General features: G+C 43.0%; 1 protein-coding gene across 6 annotated transcripts in view; it reads left to right on the plus strand.

The window, feature by feature from the left end:
• The window catches only part of PHKA2 (phosphorylase kinase regulatory subunit alpha 2), a 64,120-nt gene that overhangs the window by 28,824 nt on the left and 16,535 nt on the right, over window positions 1–18,761 (plus strand). For 5 of the 6 annotated variants that reach the window (XM_024569791.3, XM_024569792.3, XM_024569793.3 and 2 more), the window contains 14 exons: window positions 651–758; window positions 1,135–1,213; window positions 2,576–2,710; window positions 3,611–3,720; window positions 4,852–4,996; window positions 5,301–5,379; window positions 8,593–8,765; window positions 9,536–9,712; window positions 14,943–15,031; window positions 16,043–16,176; window positions 16,603–16,759; window positions 17,628–17,707; window positions 17,899–17,977; window positions 18,082–18,211. In XM_024569791.3, coding sequence (XP_024425559.2) covers window positions 651–758; window positions 1,135–1,213; window positions 2,576–2,710; window positions 3,611–3,720; window positions 4,852–4,996; window positions 5,301–5,379; window positions 8,593–8,765; window positions 9,536–9,712; window positions 14,943–15,031; window positions 16,043–16,176; window positions 16,603–16,759; window positions 17,628–17,707; window positions 17,899–17,977; window positions 18,082–18,211 — 1,675 coding nt within the window. The remainder of the gene's footprint in view (window positions 1–650; window positions 759–1,134; window positions 1,214–2,575; window positions 2,711–3,610; window positions 3,721–4,851; window positions 4,997–5,300; window positions 5,380–8,592; window positions 8,766–9,535; window positions 9,713–14,942; window positions 15,032–16,042; window positions 16,177–16,602; window positions 16,760–17,627; window positions 17,708–17,898; window positions 17,978–18,081; window positions 18,212–18,761) is intronic. The other variant, XM_024569794.3, reaches the window with a different exon arrangement.

An 18,761-nucleotide genomic window follows, 5' to 3' on the forward strand; every position in this document is an offset into this window, starting at 1 on the left:
AGGAAGTTGTAGACTAACTTCTACAATGCATGGCCAGCACTGTCCGTCTGAGCGAGAACTGGAGCTTATTTTAATGAGTCAAAAGCCCCCAATTAATTCAGCTCTTTGAGTCTCTGGTGGAAAATTCATGATCTAATAGAACAATTGTTTTTTTCCTCAATCAATAGTGCCACCTTCTGGTAATTTTCTTGTGTAAGCACACTGGGTTTATGAGCCCCTGGAGATAGCAAGATAGAAGTCTGACTTGGCACTGCCATGGGAAGGCTGATGTTTTATATCACTGTACCTATAATGTAAGCATGAGCTGTGCAACTGCTTGTTGCCTACAGCTGTGCTCAGGGAAGGCAGGCCAGGCTTCCAGGACCTGTCTGTCTGCCTTTTGCCATCAGTGTGCTCATGGGCAGAGCACCAGCCTGGAACCAGGCCTAGATTTAAATTCCACCTCTGCTGCTTTTATGTGTGACCCCCACCCTCACTGCCCAGGTAAGGGTTTAGCCTCCTCAGCCTCCCAGTTCCAGCTCTCACACAGAATTGGCCTAGAGGAGTGAATGAGTAGCACTTTGTAAATCGTCAGTGTGCTCCCCAACATCGGTAACATTGGCCTTTTTATCCTCTGACATTCTGACTTTAGGATTTTCTCTCTTTGCCAGGTAGACGAAGAGTATAAGAATCCTCACACGGTAGACAGAGTTCCTCTGGGGAAGATGCCCCATCTGTGGGGTCAGTCCTTGTACATCCTCAGCTCGCTGTTGGCAGAGGTAGGGGGCTTAGGAGCCTCACAGGTGGGAAACCGGAAAGACACGGGGGCTCTCTGACCAGTGTGGCTCTGAATGTCTTTGGCATCTTCATGGATTTAAAGTCAGATGCTCTGGAAGTATTAGTTACCATTGTTCTTTTTACTCACACAAGATGGTGGCATATTTGACTAGGCCTGGAGAGCTAGATGCCAAAAATGTAATACATTTATTGGTGGTTATCTAAATGATTTATGTTTCAGAGAAAAATAAGCAATTGACTTGAAATATCTAAAGGAATAAATACTGATATTTTGAGCCCCAAAATATTTCACTTTCAAATTTATGTGAAATTTTAGTTAATCAGTATTTCACAGTGTTGATGCTCCTTTTTTCCTAGGGATTCCTTGCTGCTGGTGAAATTGACCCCTTAAATAGAAGATTTTCCACTTCAGTCAAACCTGATGTTGTAGTACAAGGTTTGTGAGTATGTTTACTATTCCTATTTAACTTTCTAAAACTCATGTATTTTTTACTTCAATTTTTTAATTGAATTTATTCGGGTGACCTTGGTTAATAAAATTATATAGGTTTCAGGTTACAGTTCTGTAACACATCATCTGTATATTGCATTGTGTGTTCACCATCCTCAAGTCAAGTGTCCTTCCGTCAGCATGTATTCCCCCTTTTTATCCTCTTCTACCTCCCCTACCCTACTTCCCCTCTGGTAATCACTGTTGTCTGTGTCTGTGAGGTGTTTTTTTTGTTTTTGTTTTTTGTTTTTGTTTTTTTTTACTTAATCCCTTCATCTTTATCACCCAGCCCCCAACTCTCTCCCCTCTGACAGCTGCCAGCCTCTGTATTTATGAGTCTGTTTCTATTTTGTTCATTACTTTATTTTGTTCATTAGATTCCACACATAAGTGAGATCATATGGTATTTGTCTTTCTCTGACTGGCTTATTTCACTTAGCGTAGTGCTCTCCAGGTTCATCCTTTTGCTGTCACAAAAGGTAAGGTTTCCTTCTCTTTTACAGCTGAGTAGTGTTCCATTGTGTAAATGTACCACAGCTTTTTTTATCCACTCATCTACTGATAGGCACTTGGGCTGCTTCCAAATGTTGGCTATTGTAAATAACGCTGAAGTGAACATATGAGCACATATATTCTTTTCAATCAGTGTTTTGGGTTTCTTCAGATACATTCCCATGGAACTGCCTTATGACCCAGCAATTCCACTTCTGGGAAAACTCATGTATTTTTAATGCAAATTGTTCCCTAGTTTTCTCTTTTATTTTTAAAAAATGTGTATGTGTATGTTTTAGCATATATTAATATGTAACATAATGCAACATATTACTCACATGTTTGTGGTGATGCGGGTAGCATGTGTTATCATGGGAGCTATGTCCTTTGGGAGGAGAGACATAGGTTTCTGCAGGTTCCCCCTTGTGGAGTTGTTTCCACTCTTGACCCCATATGAAAAGAACAGAAGACAGGTTTAGAATAAATGCAGACCCAGGGAAAGGCAAGACATCATTTGAGGTGAGGTGATTTGACTTGGGATCTGTTGAAGACCATTTCTAGAAGTCTCTTATCAGACTGTTTTGTACATTGTGTACACTTCATAAATATGCATCGTGGGTATTGAGGGGAGGCAAGGCCAGAGAGGACCAAGAAGAACAGCAGTACAAGGGCTGTCATTTTCAAAGCTACCCAGTGCAAGGAGAGCATGCTAAAGCGTGTATCACAGGCCAAGGAAGAAGTCAGGTCACGATGCATGTATCCGTGTGAGGAGACAAGGGTCACAAAGGAATGCACATTGTATGCTCTTCTTCACAGTTACTGTTCTGGCAGAAAACAACCACATTAAAGACTTGCTGAGGAAGCATGGGATAGATGTCCAGAGTATTGCTGACATTCACCCAATCCGAGTCCAACCAGGCCGGATCCTCAGTCACATATATGCCAAGCTTGGTAGGTTTGGGGAAATATGGCATTTTTGGCCAGGAGGCATCTTGTTCTGGATTTTGGATCTGGGGGAGACTATGATACATATAAATTCTAAAGAACTGGGCAAAGCACTAAAACCAGTGGTTTGACCACTTCTATATGAAGAGGAATGGGGAAACAAGCATGCTCTCCTCATGCTGGTTCAGTAGATGTCATCACAGGTTGGCCATGAGATTCGCCACATCTGTTGTACAATCTGCAGCCACCTTTGAACATTCACTATTGGAATAGTCATTTGTGTCTTGATAATGTTTCTAATTTTCATCTCTAGTCTCAGAAACTGCTCATTTACTCATTAAGATAGGAGGGGGTAGCCCTGACCAGCGTGGCTCAGTTGGTTGGCTGTCGGGCATTGTCCCACAGAGTGAAAGGTGGCTGGTTTGATTCCCAGTCAGGGCACATGTCTAAGTCGCAGGTCTGGTTCCCAGACGGGACCTGTACCAGATCAGTGTTTCCCTTGCACGTCAATGTTTTTCTCCCTCTCTTTCTCCCTGCCTTCCCCTCTCTCTAAAAATAAATAAACAAAATCTTTTTAAAAAATAAAATAGGAGGGGCTTTTCTTTACTTTTCCTAAAATGTGACTTTTTTGTTTAGTAAATTAAAAGCAAACACTAATAAAGTCCTTTTAATAGTTTTATTCCAGAGAAGTTGAACCAGGTGCTGTTTGTATACATGCATGAAAAGGGGGGTGGGTTTGTTTTTAATTTATCTTTGTCCCATTTAAAGAAAGACAGTGGTGTTAGAAAAAATAAATCCCACAGTGGGTTGTTTAACATAAAAATAAGTTCAGTCTTAGCTGAAATCAGTTGGATTAGATGTTACTGTGTTGACTCTTAACACCAAATTCTCTTTTTTTTCAAATAGGACGAAATAAAAATATGAAATTGAGTGGGCGACCATATCGGCCCATTGGTGTCCTTGGAACATCTAAACTATATGTGATTAGGAACCAAATATTTACTTTTACACCTCAGGTGAGAAGAGCAGACCAGTAGCAAACCAGCAAGCATCTTTTCACTAAGCTCTCTTTTCTGGCTTGTGAGCCACTTTGAATGTGGCAGAACGTGCATCCATGTGTTCAAATAGAGACATATAAGATGACACCCACTACCTAGTACAATTCTTTACTCATAGTAGGTGCTCAGTTAATGTGGCTCACATTGAATTGAATATGTTATCACTTCCAGTCATGAGTAGCAGTGAAATTCACATTGCTTTACAAAATTGCTAGTAACATGTCACTTGATCCATAGTCCTTACGTCCCTAAACACAAGAGTCCCTCACCCTTGCTTAAATTGTCATCAGACCCTCTGTGTAATACATAGCCAGTCTGATTTTCAGGCCCTAACCCCCTTGATGGGATCCTGAATATACTGATTATGGAACTTTCCTGCAGAGTTTTTGTTTCCAAAGGAAACTAGTCCCGTGGAACCCAAACATTTTTCATCCATTTGGGCAGCTAGAAAGACCAACTATGGTATCGCTTTGTCAATGTGGGACCTAGCCCCCTCCCCACCACTACCTAGGCACACAGTCAGTCATGGGTCAGTAGCCCCAAGTTGCTCTTTTTTACACTAACCCACCCTGCTCACTTAAATCTTGTGAGTTATTTCCTTTCACAACAAATTTTAGGCCAGAGCATGGACTAGTCCAGGGGCCAGAAGAATGATTTGCTTTTCATCAGTATCAGGCTACAGTGCCCTTAGTTCACATTAACCAGGCCATTGATCAGTCTCCACATCTCACCTGCTCTCAGTGCCTTCACTTGGAAAGCATCTCTGAGCCCAGCAGCCCTGGAGGAGTAGGAATTAAGGAGCTATTGATTTCCTTTTGGAGACAGCAGCATTGAGCCAGGTGCTTAAATCCTCATCTGAGGAGCTATAAATAGATCTAGCCATACACCTTTCCCTTCCATGGCTCCTGGTCAGGTGACAGATCCATTTATCTTATTGCGGGGAGAGCCCCATGATGGGTAGATTACGGTCAGGACTGAGCTGCTTCTCTGGAAACATAGCACAAGGATTAGTGCTTCTATAAATGACAGCTGGGGTTATGTCGAGGGAAATGAAGGACAGCCTCTTAGTTGGCCTTTTCTGACTTGCAGTTCACTGACCAGCATCACTTCTACCTGGCCCTGGACAACGAGATGATTGTGGAGATGCTGAGGATCGAGCTGGCCTACCTGTGCACCTGCTGGCGGATGACGGGCAGACCCACACTCACCTTCCCAATCACCCATACCATGCTCAGTAACTGCACGGACTTGATTTGCTTGATCCATATCCCACTGTTGGTTTGGGCCCTTCTTACAATGTTTAAAATGGTTCCCATTGGCAGAGCTCAGTATTGAAGGGGTTTCTCAGCAGTTCAGTTTCATAGCTCTGGAATCTTCTATAACATATGTATTTTAATTAGGTTATGTTGATGAAAACAACCTAATTAAAATTTCCTAATTAAAACAACCTAATTTCAGTACATGCCCCTTCTCCCCACCAAAAAAAGTATCCCTAGATTAAGTAAACTAATTCATCTTTTTTTTTTTTTCCCCCTTAGTCAATGATGGCTCAGACATTCATCCTGCAGTTCTTTCTACAATTAGAAAACTAGAGGATGGATATTTTGGAGGAGCTAGGTAATTTATGGTTTTTTAAAACAATAAAAGTAACATTGATGTTTCTTAAAGTATTTTGCTGCCCTTCTCCCATTTTTCATGTCAATTGCTGAACATAGAAGCATGGCACTTTAGAGTAAGAAGGAAATTAAAACTTACTTAATCCGGTGAAACTGGAATCATCTCTAAAGCAGCATTCTGTGGGTGACTGTAGAGCTTTTGCAGGCGCCGGGAGGCCTAGGGCATAGAGAGGTAAACATATCAGTTTCTCTGAAGTGGCATTCCTGGAATGCATGGAAGGAATGCTAAGTCTGTTCTTAGTAAAAGGCATGGAAGAAAACACCCAGTGCCTCAACAGCTAGCAGGTGCTCAATAAATGCTCCTTGAATTGACTTGAGTGTGCTATCACCTCAAGAATAATTCACAGAACTTTACAAATTTCTTAGTGACCCTCACAACAGACTACCTGATGGGCCTGCCTAGACCATTGTCCCCCTCATTCTCAGTAGAATGATACCCATTCCTTTGCAGGCCTACGGTATGACAGACGCTCCCAGGTATCATGGCTAAGCATCTTGAGTAATAGGGGGCTCACCGCCCAGGAATACTTCTCCTGGTTTTGTACTCTGTAACTGTCACAAGGCAGAAGTTTTCTCTGTAGCATCCGTGCCCCGATCTCTCTCAACTCCCTGGGATATGCCAGGAGGGGCCCAGGAGAACCTCACTGTAAAGCTAGCCACTAGTGAGCTATGGCCTTTCCTGGGCTCGGGGAGGCTTCCATTTGGTCCCCGATAGAATGCCAGTTGCTAAAAGTGTTTGGGCCTCAAACTCAGCCCTTCTTGTCACATCTTCCCACACTAGGGACTCTGCTGCCACAGTGATTTTTTTAAAATTGTGATAAAATGCACATAACATAAAATTTACTGTCTAACACTTTTAAAGTACACAGTTCAGTGATATTAAGGACATTCACATTGTTGTGCTACCACTGTTTTCATCTCGCAAAGCTGAAACTCTGTACCCCTGAAACAGCCCTCCATTTCCTCCTGCCCTCAGAGCCTGAGAGACACCATTCTGCTTTCAGTATCTCATCTAAGTGGACTCATCCAGCATTGTCTTTTTGTGACTGGCTCATTTCACATAGCCTGATGTCTTCGGGGCTGAGCCACTGTATTCTAAGTGCTATGGTTGGCACTCAGCTCACAGAGCTCACTGCAAGTTCTGCTGTGGACTTGAAGTGACCCTCACTTCGAGCTTCTCCTGGCCTCTCTCAGGAGTGTCAATGACACTGTCCCCAGCATTTTGCCATCTACGTTTCCAGCACTAGTGCCATACCTGCAGTTGGCACCCACATTCATACATTTTATCTCCAGTTTGGATAAGTTACCACCCAGTGTACAGCATCATAATCATGAGAAAATCCCATATGCCTGTTATTAACTGTTTTTCAGAATAAACTCTTTAATTGAAATATAATCATTGTCAAAAGAACACTGTCTGCCATTAATTGAGCATTTGCAGTGTATTCTTTGTGGCTTTGTATGCATTGCCACATTTAGTCTTCACTTTGTCATGTGAGCTGTATTCCCACTTTACGGAGAAGGAGCTGTTGCCTCAAGAGCCAAGGCACAAGACAAATAGATGCAGAAGTTCTGTGTGAATCCAGAAACCAGGCTCTAACCCCATCTGGAGCTGGCTGGGGGCTTACAGGAATCAGGAGGGCCTCCTGTTTATAGAGTATGGCAATTTCTAGAGTATAGAGTATAGAGCATGATTCAGAGAACCGTGGGATGAAACAGGGATGCCTAGGCTCCACTGGCTGCCTTTCCTACTAAGTTTTTCATAGTTACAATTGAATCTCATTTTGCCTTTTCCTTTATGTCTGAGGATCTTTAAAAAGCTGAACTCTAGATGGCGATCTCTACTGCTGGGACCCAACTGGAGTAGCTTGCTAGCAAATTGCTGCCTTTCACCTTTGACCTGACTCCTTTCAACATCATTAGAGGGGAACTTTCCATTGTCTTTTTTCCTGGCTCCACCTCACCCTCCCCTGTTCCTAACGTCAGAGCAAAACCATCACTAGAATTGACCCCAGGTCTGTAGGGGAGGGGGGGGAAGTTACTACTTTACGAAGGGAAGGCTTTTCTTGCCCTCAGGCCATGTTTATGATGTAGTCCATTTGCCCATTGAAGCTCAAGCACCTATGAATACATTTGCATCCTCCGCTTTAATTTACCCTTTAAACGGTTCTCTCAGCCTTTCCAACTAAGTCATTATCTGATGCGGGTAGCTCCCAAGCATCTTACTGTTTTCTCTCTCCAGATCTAACATTTTAAAAAGCACACAGAGCAGGCTTTCTTTCTGTAGGGTGGACATGCCACTACTCCCCGAACCTGGGGGTAGGTAGACCTGCAGATCTCAGACGCTGCTGCCTTTGCAGTGGGACCCCAAACTGCCAAATGCAGTTCCCAGTTTTCAGTGGAAGTTTTCCTAACCTGGTGATATACTAGGGTCACTCTGAGCATCTGCTGTGGTCTGGGAATGGCCTACCCATGACTTAACCTTCTACAGGGAACTTGGGCTCTGAGACATGCCCACTTGTGCCTGTGTGACCCTGTTGCATGCCAGGGACTCAAACAATGGCACAAGTGCAACCAGAGAATCATTGCTTATGGTTTTGTTCTGGTCCAGTCATTTTAGGGCAAAAACCTTCTAAAGCAGGGATGTCAAACTCATTTTCACGGGGGGCCACACCAGCCTCACAGTTGCCTTCCAAGAGCCGACATAATTTTAGGACTGTATAAATGTAACTGCTCCTTAACTGTTAAGGAGTTGAAATCACATTTGGCCCTTTGTAGGCAACCGTGAGGCTGATATGGCCCCTGGAGAAAATGAGTTTGACACCCCTGTCCTAAAGGATGGTTCTGGTTAGAAGTGGTTCACTCCACATGTTTTGTAAAACTTTGGCTGGTTAGGTAAAGTAAATTTCTATTTGTGTTGGGTTAGGGAGTTAGAAACTAGCATGATTCATTTTGGCTGTTAATATGCTGTGTGCTTCCACTTAATACTTGCTTTTGAATTTTCGTTTTAATTTCTTGGCCGACTACTGCAGAGTGACGTATTTATTGAGACTAGCAGAAGTTCCACCTGGTTGTTGAAAAGTCTTTCCATGATTTCATTTGTGGAAGTTTGTCCACATGCAGCTGTATCTCTAATATAGTGTCTCCTTGGCAGAGTAAAATTGGGGAGCCTTGCGGAATTTCTCACCACCTCTTTCTACACATATCTGACCTTCCTGGATCCAGACTGTGATGAGAAATTATTTGATGATGATGCCAGCGACGGGAGGTTCAGTCCTAATAGTGATTCAGATTTGGGAGGCTATTTGGAAGACACCTACAATCAAGGTATAGCTAGGAATGCCTTAGCAGGCAGTTCATTGGATAAATTCAACCCTTAACATTGTGGTAAAATTGCAGTAACACGCAAGCACCAAAAATGACTTGTAATTAACATAAAAAAGGCTTTGGAAACTTGCAGGCATTAAAATGAATAAAATGCCACTTAAAAATCTGGACTGAAAAAGTGGGGCTTTTTTAAACCTAGAGGGACAAAGAGTTTCAGGAATGAGGACTTTTCACAAAACATATTCTGAAGATGGAAACACTGGGCTTGAATTTTCAAAAGAGTGGTAGAATTATCTAGGTTTGGGTGGATATGGTTTCGCTGAAATCCTATGTATATAATATTTCTCAGACTGAATAGGATTCAGGGTTAAAGTGACCTGATTTTTACTTTTGGCTACTACTTGGGCTGGGGGTTCCATAATGCTTAGCTCACTCATGATAAATTAAAACAAAAAGATCAAATGTCAGCCACTGGCCCTCAGGTTCTCTTAACATATTCAGTTCATGTTTGGATGTTGTGCTATAAGCACTATCTTGACCTGTATTTTCTTTTCCTAGGATGAAGTTTTTCCAAACAGTAACTTTAGAAACACACACAGTATTTATGTAAATCTCTTTATTCTGCTGGGGGGGTGGAAATATCTATATCAAAATGTTGTCTTCCACTAAATTTACTCAATGCTGCATGCTACACAAAATCACTGTTATGCCTTTTGAATATTTCTGCAGCTTGTTTTCATTGGCTCTTTTGCTTGCCTGTCCAATTACAGAAAGCCAGGACGAACTTGACCAGTATATCAACCACCTCCTGCAAAGCACATCCTTGAAGTGCTATCTGCCCCCTCTTCGTAAGAAGACTTCAGAAGACAGCCATGTTTTCAGTGCCATCCACTCCACTCGGGATATACTTTCTGTGATGGCGAAAGCAAAGGGTTTGGAAATTCCATGTATGTCATTAACTGTTTTCTGCCTGTTAAAATAACTTGTTTAAAATCAAAGTAATGCTTGAGCATAATTTAAAAGTCAAAGAATCTGAAAAGATAAAATGCAGATGTTTCCTGCCTCAACCCTCCCCTCCTCACTGCCCCCCATCCTTCTTAGAGGCAACCACTTTCAACTGTTAATTGTTTCTTCTGCCATTCACATATCTCCATATTTCTAAAATAATTCTAAAATAATATGGGTATACTGCTGGCTTTTGCTGCATTGACTTTATTCAGTATCTGTAACTTTTTCTCTTGGGGTGAGGATTTAGGTGTCTTAAATCACCACTCCTCTGCCTTGCTTCCCCTAACCTGCCAATGTAGTTGTATTAAAGCTTACTTAAATCAGTACTCACTCTAACACTGCCTGGTGTAGCTCAGTGGGTTGGGCATTGCCCTGCAAACTGAAAGATCTCTGGTTTGATTCCCAGTCAGGACACATGCTTGGGTTCTGGGCCAGGTCCCTGGCTGGGGGTATGTGCGAGGCAACTGGTCGAAGTTTCTCTTGCTCATCAATGTTTCTCTCGCATATACATATTTCTCTTTCCCTCTCTTTCTCCCTCCCTTTCCTTCTCTATAAAAATAAATAAAAAATCAGTACTCTTTATATTATTGTATATATGCAAATCTTTTTACTTTTTTTTCTAAAGCTAATAGTTGCCCTCTCTTTCAATCTGCCTTGCTTCGTTTTTACACCTTCCAATGGCCTCTCAGTACAAATTTCCACCAGGTCAACCATATCCAGGAATTTACCAGTTTCACGACTTTTCTTAGAATTCATGAGTCTCCTTCTGTCTGGCTGATTGAGCTCTAGGCCTGTTGCATGCCTGGGACTTCTCTTTACCGTAATCCTTCGCATCTCCTTTGCTTATCTCTTTAGCTGGGTTCCCTGGTTCTTGAATCTGGCATGTTCCCCTTTCTCAATTTATTCCTTTGGTAGAGCATATTCTAGAATAGTTTCAGTAAGTTAAAAAAAATGATACAATTAAGAGAGTATGGTGATGACAACCCTCAACTTGTTTGTTTCTGAAGTTCACTGCCCCTTTGGCCTGGTTGTCCTCCGTGTCCAGGACATAGATTTTATCCTGGGATCTCCCTTTACTTTCTTCCTAGAGAGAGTTCTTTGAAGTGTCCTTGTCCCCTGTGTTGGCTCTCCTGTTTTCTGTGTCTCAACTTTTCCTTTCTTAGCTTACTCTCTTATTTTGGTGGGGGACACCCAGTAGTTTCCCGAGAAACAGTGCATGGTGAGTAAAATTGTTGAGACTTTGCAAGTCTGAAAATATCCATACATACTCTATGTCCATTTGAGGGTTTGGCTAAATACAGAATTCTCAATTGAAAAGAAATTTTTCTTCAGAATTTTGAAAGCATTGTTTGATTGTCTTCTTATATCAGTGTTCCAAGAAGCCTAAATCCATTATGATTTTTTGATCCTTCAAACTGTCAACTGTTTTTCTCTTTGAAAATTTTTAGGATCTTCTCTACTCCCAGATTCTGAAATGTCAGTGATGTGCCTTGATCTAGGTGTATTTTCCTCCACAGTGTTGGGTACTCATGGGCCTTTTCAATCCGGAAATTTACATTTTTCAGGCCTCTGAAGGTTTTCTGAATAATTTCCTTCCCTACATTTTCTCTGTCCTTTCTTTCTGGTACTCCATGATTTCAGTGTTGACCTCCCAGAGAACTGTTTATTGTTTCTCATCTGTCTTCAATTTCTTTGTCTTTTTCTGTTCTGAGAGCGATTGCTTCAACTTTTTGTTCCACCCCCTCAGTTTAGTTTTCTCGCTTTTGCTATCATGTTTTACGTCTTTGTTTCCTGAATTACATTCGTTTTTGTTTTATGCATACAATATAATTTCTTGTTACTCTAGGAATGTTAATGGCAGGGTTTTGTTTTGTTTTTTTACATTTTCTTCTCCCTAAATGGTTTCCATTTTCCCCCAAGTCAATTTTCCAGTTTGTTTTTGTTTCTGTCTTCCACATTAGAGTCTTTCCTTCAATGCAGGGTGTTCCTTGGTTATCTGCTCATGCATAGGAATCTCAAAGCATGTAGGTAGGGCCTGTTGGGTTTATGGATGTAAACTAAGCAGATTTCCAAGAGGTACTCTAGTCTCTTCTTTGACAGGTAAGGGTCTGGTCCTTATTCCCCCTAAGGAATATTCCCAGGCCTTGAGACATGCCGATCAGCCCCCACTCCTGACATTCCCCCCCCCTTTATCCTGCTCAAAAACACCCTCTATTCTTCTGTCAGGGGACCAAGGCAGTTGCCAGGCTGTGTGGAGCTGAGGAAGGAATCTAGGGAGCTTACTGCTTCTCGCAGAGCAATTCCCCAGTCTTCCTTACTCAGGGACCACCTCCCTGAACCTCCCCAGTTCCACAGGTACTACATAGTGCAGCAAGTTCCTGAGACTTCTGAGGATTCTGTTGATGTAAATCTGACTGGTTCTCAGTTTTCCCCCACTACAGACTTGGGGTTTGGTTGCCTTGTGCCGGCTAAATTAGTTATCTTTCATCCATTAGCTTTCTCAGTTCCAAAATGTTGTTACTATTACCTTCTTTCCTGTTTTTCCCTATTCTTGAGGATTTGTATTTTTTAAAAACATTTTTCTATGTAGTGTTAGTTGGGGTTTAAAAGGAAGTAAAATTACAATGTATGTTTAATTCAGTAGTGTTACCTGGAGGTCTATAAATGCCTTTTAAATATGCCTTACCTGTACCTTGAAAACTTAACTGTTTTCCCAAGATGATATGATATAGCCTAGAAGCCACAGATGGCTTAATGGATAAATATTGATAATAACATCAGGGGACTTCCAGCCAAGAGGGAGGCATAGGTAGACACACTGTGCTTCCTCACACAACCAAAAGAAGGACAACAACAAATTTAAAAACAAAAACCAACCAGAACTGACAGAAAATCAAACTGTATGGAAGTCCGACAACCAAGGAGTTAAAGAAACATTCATCCAGACAGGGAGGAGGGGCAGAGACAGGCAGCCGGGCAGAGGACTCACAGCAAGGCAGTGGCTGGAGGACCCGGCAAGGTGTAGGCTGGCAAATGGGGTGGTCCCACATCCACGTGCAGATAAACCAGGAGGAACAACTGGGGAGCAAGAAACATCCCACAACCCAGGGTTCCAGCATGGGGAAATAAAGCCTCAAACCTCTGACTGAAAACACCTGTGGGGGTTGAGGTGGCAGTGGGAGAAACTCTCAGCCTCACAGGAGAGTTCATTGGAGAGACCCACAGTGTCCTAGAACATACACAAGCCCACCCACCTAGGAATCAGCACCAGAAGGGCCCAATTTGCTTGTGGGAAGTGGGGAAAGTGACTGAAAACCATCACAGAGCAGAACAAGCAGCATTTTTCCCTCTTGGACCCCTCCCCCACATACAGCACACAGCAACATGGGTTGCCCCGCCCTGGTGAACACCTAAAGCTCCACCCCTTACTACGTAAGAGGCATGCCAAGACAAAAAAAAAAAAGGCCCAAATGAAAGAACAGATGAAAGCTCCAGAAAAAATACAACCAAGCAACAAAGAAATAGCCAACCTATCAGATGCACAGTTCAAAACACTGGTAATCAGGATGCTCACAGAATTGGTTGAAATTGGTCACAAATTAGAGGAAGAAATGAAGGCTATGTTAAGTGAAATAAAGGAAAATGTGCAGGGAACCAATAGTGAAGGGAAGGAAACTGGGACTCAAATCAACAGTGTGGACCAGAAGGAAGAAAGAAACATCCAACCAGGAAAGCATGAAGAAACAAGAATTCGGAAAAATGAGGAGAGGCTTAGGAACCTCCAGGATATCTTGAAACGTTCCAACATCCGAATTATAGGGGTGCCAGAAGGAGAAAAGGAAGAACAAAAAATTGAAAACTTATTTGAACAAATAATGGAGAACTTCCCTCATCTGGCAAAGGAAATAGACTTCCAGGAAGTCCAGGAAGCTCAGAGAGTCCCAAAGAAGTTGGACCCAAGGAGGAACACACCAAGGTACATCATAATTACATTAGCCAAGATGAAAGAGAAGGAGAGAATCTTAGAAGCAGCAAGAGGAACGGAGACAGTTACCTACAAACGAGGGCCCATAAGATTGTCAGTTGATTTCTCCAAAGAAACCTTGCAGGCAAGAAGGGGCTGGCAAGAAGTATTCCAAGTCATGAAAGGCAAGGACCTACATCCAAGATTACTCTGTCCAGCAAAGCTATCATTTAGAGTGGAAGGGCAGATAAGGTGCTTCCCAGATAAGGTCCAGTTAAAGGAGTTCATCATCATCAAGCCCTTACTATATGAAATGTTAAAGGCACTTATCTAAGAAGAAGAAGAGGATCAAAACTATGAAGAGTAAAATGACAACAAACCCACAGTCGTTAACAACAAAACCAAAAACAAACTAAGCAAACAACTAGAACAAGAGCAGAATCACAGAAATGGAGATCACGTGGAGAGTTATCAGCGTGGAGTGGGTGGGGGAGGAGGGAAGGTACAGGGAATAAGAAGCTTAAATGGTAGATGCAAAATAGGCAGGGGAGGGTAAGAATAGTATGGAAAATGGAGAAGCCAAAGAACTTATATGTATGACCCATGGACATGAACTAAAACGGGGGGAATGTGGGTGGGAAGGGGTGTGCAGAGTAGAGGGGAATAAACGGGGGAAATGGGACAACTGTAATAGCATAATCAATAAAATATATTTAAGAAAAATATGAAAAGGTGGCTAAAAATCAGAAGCCCTGACGTCCGGCAGTGGCAAAGTGAAATGCATACTGGACAGGAAGCCCAGACACCTTGATTTTGAGAAGGCCAGTGACTTTGGAAAAATGATCCACCATCTCTGATTCTAAGTTTCCTCATCTGAAAGAAAAAAAGGTTGGGCTCAATCATTTCTGAGGCTCACTCCAGTCCGAAGATGCTATGTAATTTTCCCCTGCATTTCAGGAAGGAAAAATCAGATTTTACTCCCTAAAGCAAGATCCGTGTCCTGCTCATGTGCTTCCAGCACATGATGTGGCTATGTGATAAATTAAATTGTGATTAATTAACTTCTTAAAGTTAATTAAACTCAATAAGTAATCATTCCTTTAGTCAGTTTGTATCGAATAAGAAGTAACCACGGTACCTCTTAAAAGAAATAGTTTATCCTTCCTGCTCCTCAAAAGAATTCTCTTTATTCTTTCGCTTTCCAGTTGTTCCCATGACTTTGCCAACTGAAGTTCTAAGTGCTCACCGTAAATCACTGAATCTTGTTGATTCTCCTCAGCCACTCCTAAAACAGGTAAAATATTTAGAGTTGCTTTTTTTTTTTAACAAGTGTAATATTCTTTGATGCTGGTTTAGCCCCAAGAAGTCTTTCACATGGTTGAACTCAAAAGAAAGAGCATATTTCTTGATATCCAGGACTTTTAGGATTAGAAGTTTTGGGTTTCCATGTGAACCCACTCAGTTGTCTAGAATTTGCTTTGTGTCAGTATGTACACTGAATTTGATGCAAACCTTTATGTATTGCATGTAGAAAAAGGCTACTGACTTTTTACCCACTCATCAGAATCTGTGTCACGCTGGAGGAAATAAGCTAGCTGACTACCTAGCCCTGTCCTGTCTGTTCCAGCCAGCCAAGGCCCAGCTGCTTGCAGAGTAGGGTACAAAACCAGAAAAGATTCCTCAGGAAAATAAATCTCAGGGTGTTCCCCACTGGTTCCCATAATTTTTCATTTATCCAGAAATCTGCCTTGATTTTATCCCACATGAATACAAAGATTCAGTGTCTGTTGGAGAATATTTTAACCTAACGTCAATTTTAGGCTGTTAAAATTCACATACTTTTTATGTTTGTTTTTGTTTTAAAAATATTTTTATTGAAGTGTAACATATATAGAAAAGTATATAGAATGTAAGTATACAGTTCAATGAATTATCACCAAGCCAGTAGACGTGGGTAAATGACCATCTAGCCTTTGTGCCCCTCCAGGTTGCTTCTATCCCTCCACTCCAAAGGTAACTGCTAGCATAGATTCTAAGATCAGGGGTTAGTTTTGCTGTTTTTGACCTTGGTATAAATAAAATTCATACACATTTTAACCTGTCAGTCCAGTCTCTTGCAAACTGACTGACACAGTGATTCACTGATCAAAAATAGTAAAGCATATAAACAAAAAGCTACAAAAGATTCACTGAAATCCTGGAACACAGTGACAGAGTTCCAAGACCCGGTTGGTGTGTAACTTCCCCATCTCAAAGTTCGCATGCTGAGCTCTTCTCCTCTGCTTTTTGGCTTTTGTATGGCCAGGTCCACGAAGGTGACTTCCAATGGCCCAGAGATGATCATGGTGATGTGGACTGTAAGAAGCTGGTTGAGCAGCTGAAAGACTGTTTGAACCTGCAGGACCAAGCAGACATTCTGTACATTCTGTATGTAATAAAGTAAGTTTCTGGTCTTTACTAGGCCAAGCTTTCCCCGGTCCCCTTGATTCTGTCCTAGTGTTCTTGGCCTTCCAACAAGCTGGGTCATGACTCTATCACTCAAATTACCCAGGATCACTACAAACAAACTTCCATCCCTTTTCTGCCTACTAACACTGGTCTCTCAGGATGAGGAGGCTGAGTGAGGCCTGGATCTCGCCATTTCCTGATGTTAGGCTTCTGTGTCAAATGGACAGAAGGCATGCTTTGATAAGACTCAATCCAATCCTGAGATTCGGAGGCAGTGGGAGGGCCGCCGCGCGCACTTGGCAGGGTGTGCAGTGATTCACTCTCCTTTCCGCCGCCACATGAGCTCTGCTGCAAGAGAATCCAGCCTGCCAGCCTGCCATTCTGGCCACATTTCTGGGGTTTTCTATCTCTCAACAGGGGCCCCAGCTGGGACACAAATCTCTCCGGACAGCATGGGGTCACAGTTCAAAACCTCCTCAGCGAGCTCTATGGGAAAGCAGGCCTGAACCAGGAGTGGGGTTTGATTCGCTACATCTCTGGCCTGCTCAGGAAGAAAGTGGAGGTCCTGGCCGAGGTCAGAGCCACTGTTCTGGCTGTCCCTCTGTCCTTTCTAGCCCCATGCACTCTTCCTATTATGAAAGCTGAAGGCAAGCATGTCTTGTTTGTAAAGGAAACCAGTTATTTAATATAGAGGTGGAGTGGGCCTTCCTCTCCTGACCTCCCACTGTTCTTAGAAGGTGAGCAGAGGAAATGAAACTGAAATTGGTTACTTTTGCTCCTTCTTAGCTGCAGAAAAAGGTTTAACAAGAAATAAAACAAAAATGCTCTGTGGCCTGCCACCCCCCTAAACAGAACTCTTTTATTTCTGTACAACCACAGTATAATCATCATTAATATTTTTAACTCCATGGCTCTGCAAAATCCAGAGCTGCTTTCTAGGACACTAAAGTGCAGTGTTACGGTAAGGGGATAGGATTTGTTATATGGGAGTAATGGGGAAACTGACAATTTCAGACTATAATATAGTTATTAACCCTTAACATTGGTATCTTAGGACTCAAGACAATCCATCCCCGTTGTGACATATCACGGAATCCGATGTGTTGGCTACAGTGGGTGGGCATTAAATACCCACTGACGGGCTCTGCAGAGCCAAGCCTGGGGCCACATATTGGGAACATGAAGATTACAGGGATGCAGCTGTGCCTGGGTTGCTCAGTCTGGGGTCTGTGAATGATTTTTTTTTCAAATAAATGGCAACAAGGGTCATGAAGTTTGTAAAGGTAAATTTATGATCTTATTGACAGTACCCTTCCCCTTTGGCTTTGCTCATTTTCCACTGTTCCCCTCTCCCTCTATCTTCCCCTCTCCCTCCCTCCCTCTCCGCCTTTCTCTCCCTCTCCCTCTCCCCCTCCCCCTCACCCTTTCCACTAAATGAGTAGGCCTGCACAGACCTGCTGTCACACCAAACACAGCTGACAGTGGGCCTGCCACCAGAGCCTCGGGAGAAGATCATCTCTGCGTAAGTCTTCAGCCTGGGGCCCTCAGGCTTGTGGGGGCCATGGGGAAAACAGTGCCATCTATTGTTCAGGAAGAGGGTCTTTCACTGTCACTTGGGAACTTCCAGCAGGAACATGAGGATCTTCCATGGAGGAAGAGGAGATACCGCTCAGGTATCTTTCATGGTGTTTGTGTCCTGATACTCATTCCTAGGCCTCTACCTCCGGAGGAGCTCACAAAACTCATCTACGAAGCCAGTGGGCAGGACATCAGTATCGCCGTCCTCACACAGGTAAGCTAGCTGGGGAGAGGCAGGGCTGCGGCCTTCTCCAGGCTGCAGGGGCCTTCACCACCACATGGTCTCTGAAACGCTGTCTCCATGTGTGTCTGCATCAGGAAATTGTGGTCTACTTGGCCATGTACGTCAGGGCGCAGCCCAGCCTCTTCGCGGAGATGCTGAGGCTCAGGATTGGACTCATCATTCAGGTGATGGCCACAGAGCTGGCGCGGAGCCTGAACTGTTCAGGTGCAAAGCCTGGGTGGGCCCTTGGGAGGCTCTTGCAGGTCAGCCCCAGAGAGCCCTGCCCAAGTACTCTGGAACCTGGGCTTCTGTGCCTTTATGCATGCTCCTGCTTCACCTGGTTCTCTAGTTTAGATGTAATTTCCACCAAGCCACCCAGCACAGGGTGTTGAATTTCATAGGTCAGGGGAAATGAGGGATTAAACTCTTCTGCCCTGCTCCTGACACCTAAGTTCCTTACTGTAGCTCCTTGCAATAAGATCATCCCCCACTTAATAATACCTCTGCTGCCGAGAAATTCTGCCAACTGAAATATGTGAATCAACTGCAAGGCACATCCCAATGTCGAGATCATTATAATGTAGAAAATATGTGTTTGAGAGTTAAGAAAATACACAACATAAATGGTAGCTTTTAGAATCATCAATGATCAATATATTTCAGCCCTGAAGCAGGGAGACCTGCCACACCATTCTTTGTCACCACCCCCAAGGCCCTCCTGACTCCACCTTCACCTGCCAACAGCCCTGTGTCTAGGACACTTACGAGACATTTG

This window comes from Desmodus rotundus, chromosome X (assembly GCF_022682495.2).
Source record: "Desmodus rotundus isolate HL8 chromosome X, HLdesRot8A.1, whole genome shotgun sequence".
NCBI lineage: Eukaryota > Metazoa > Chordata > Mammalia > Chiroptera > Phyllostomidae > Desmodus > Desmodus rotundus.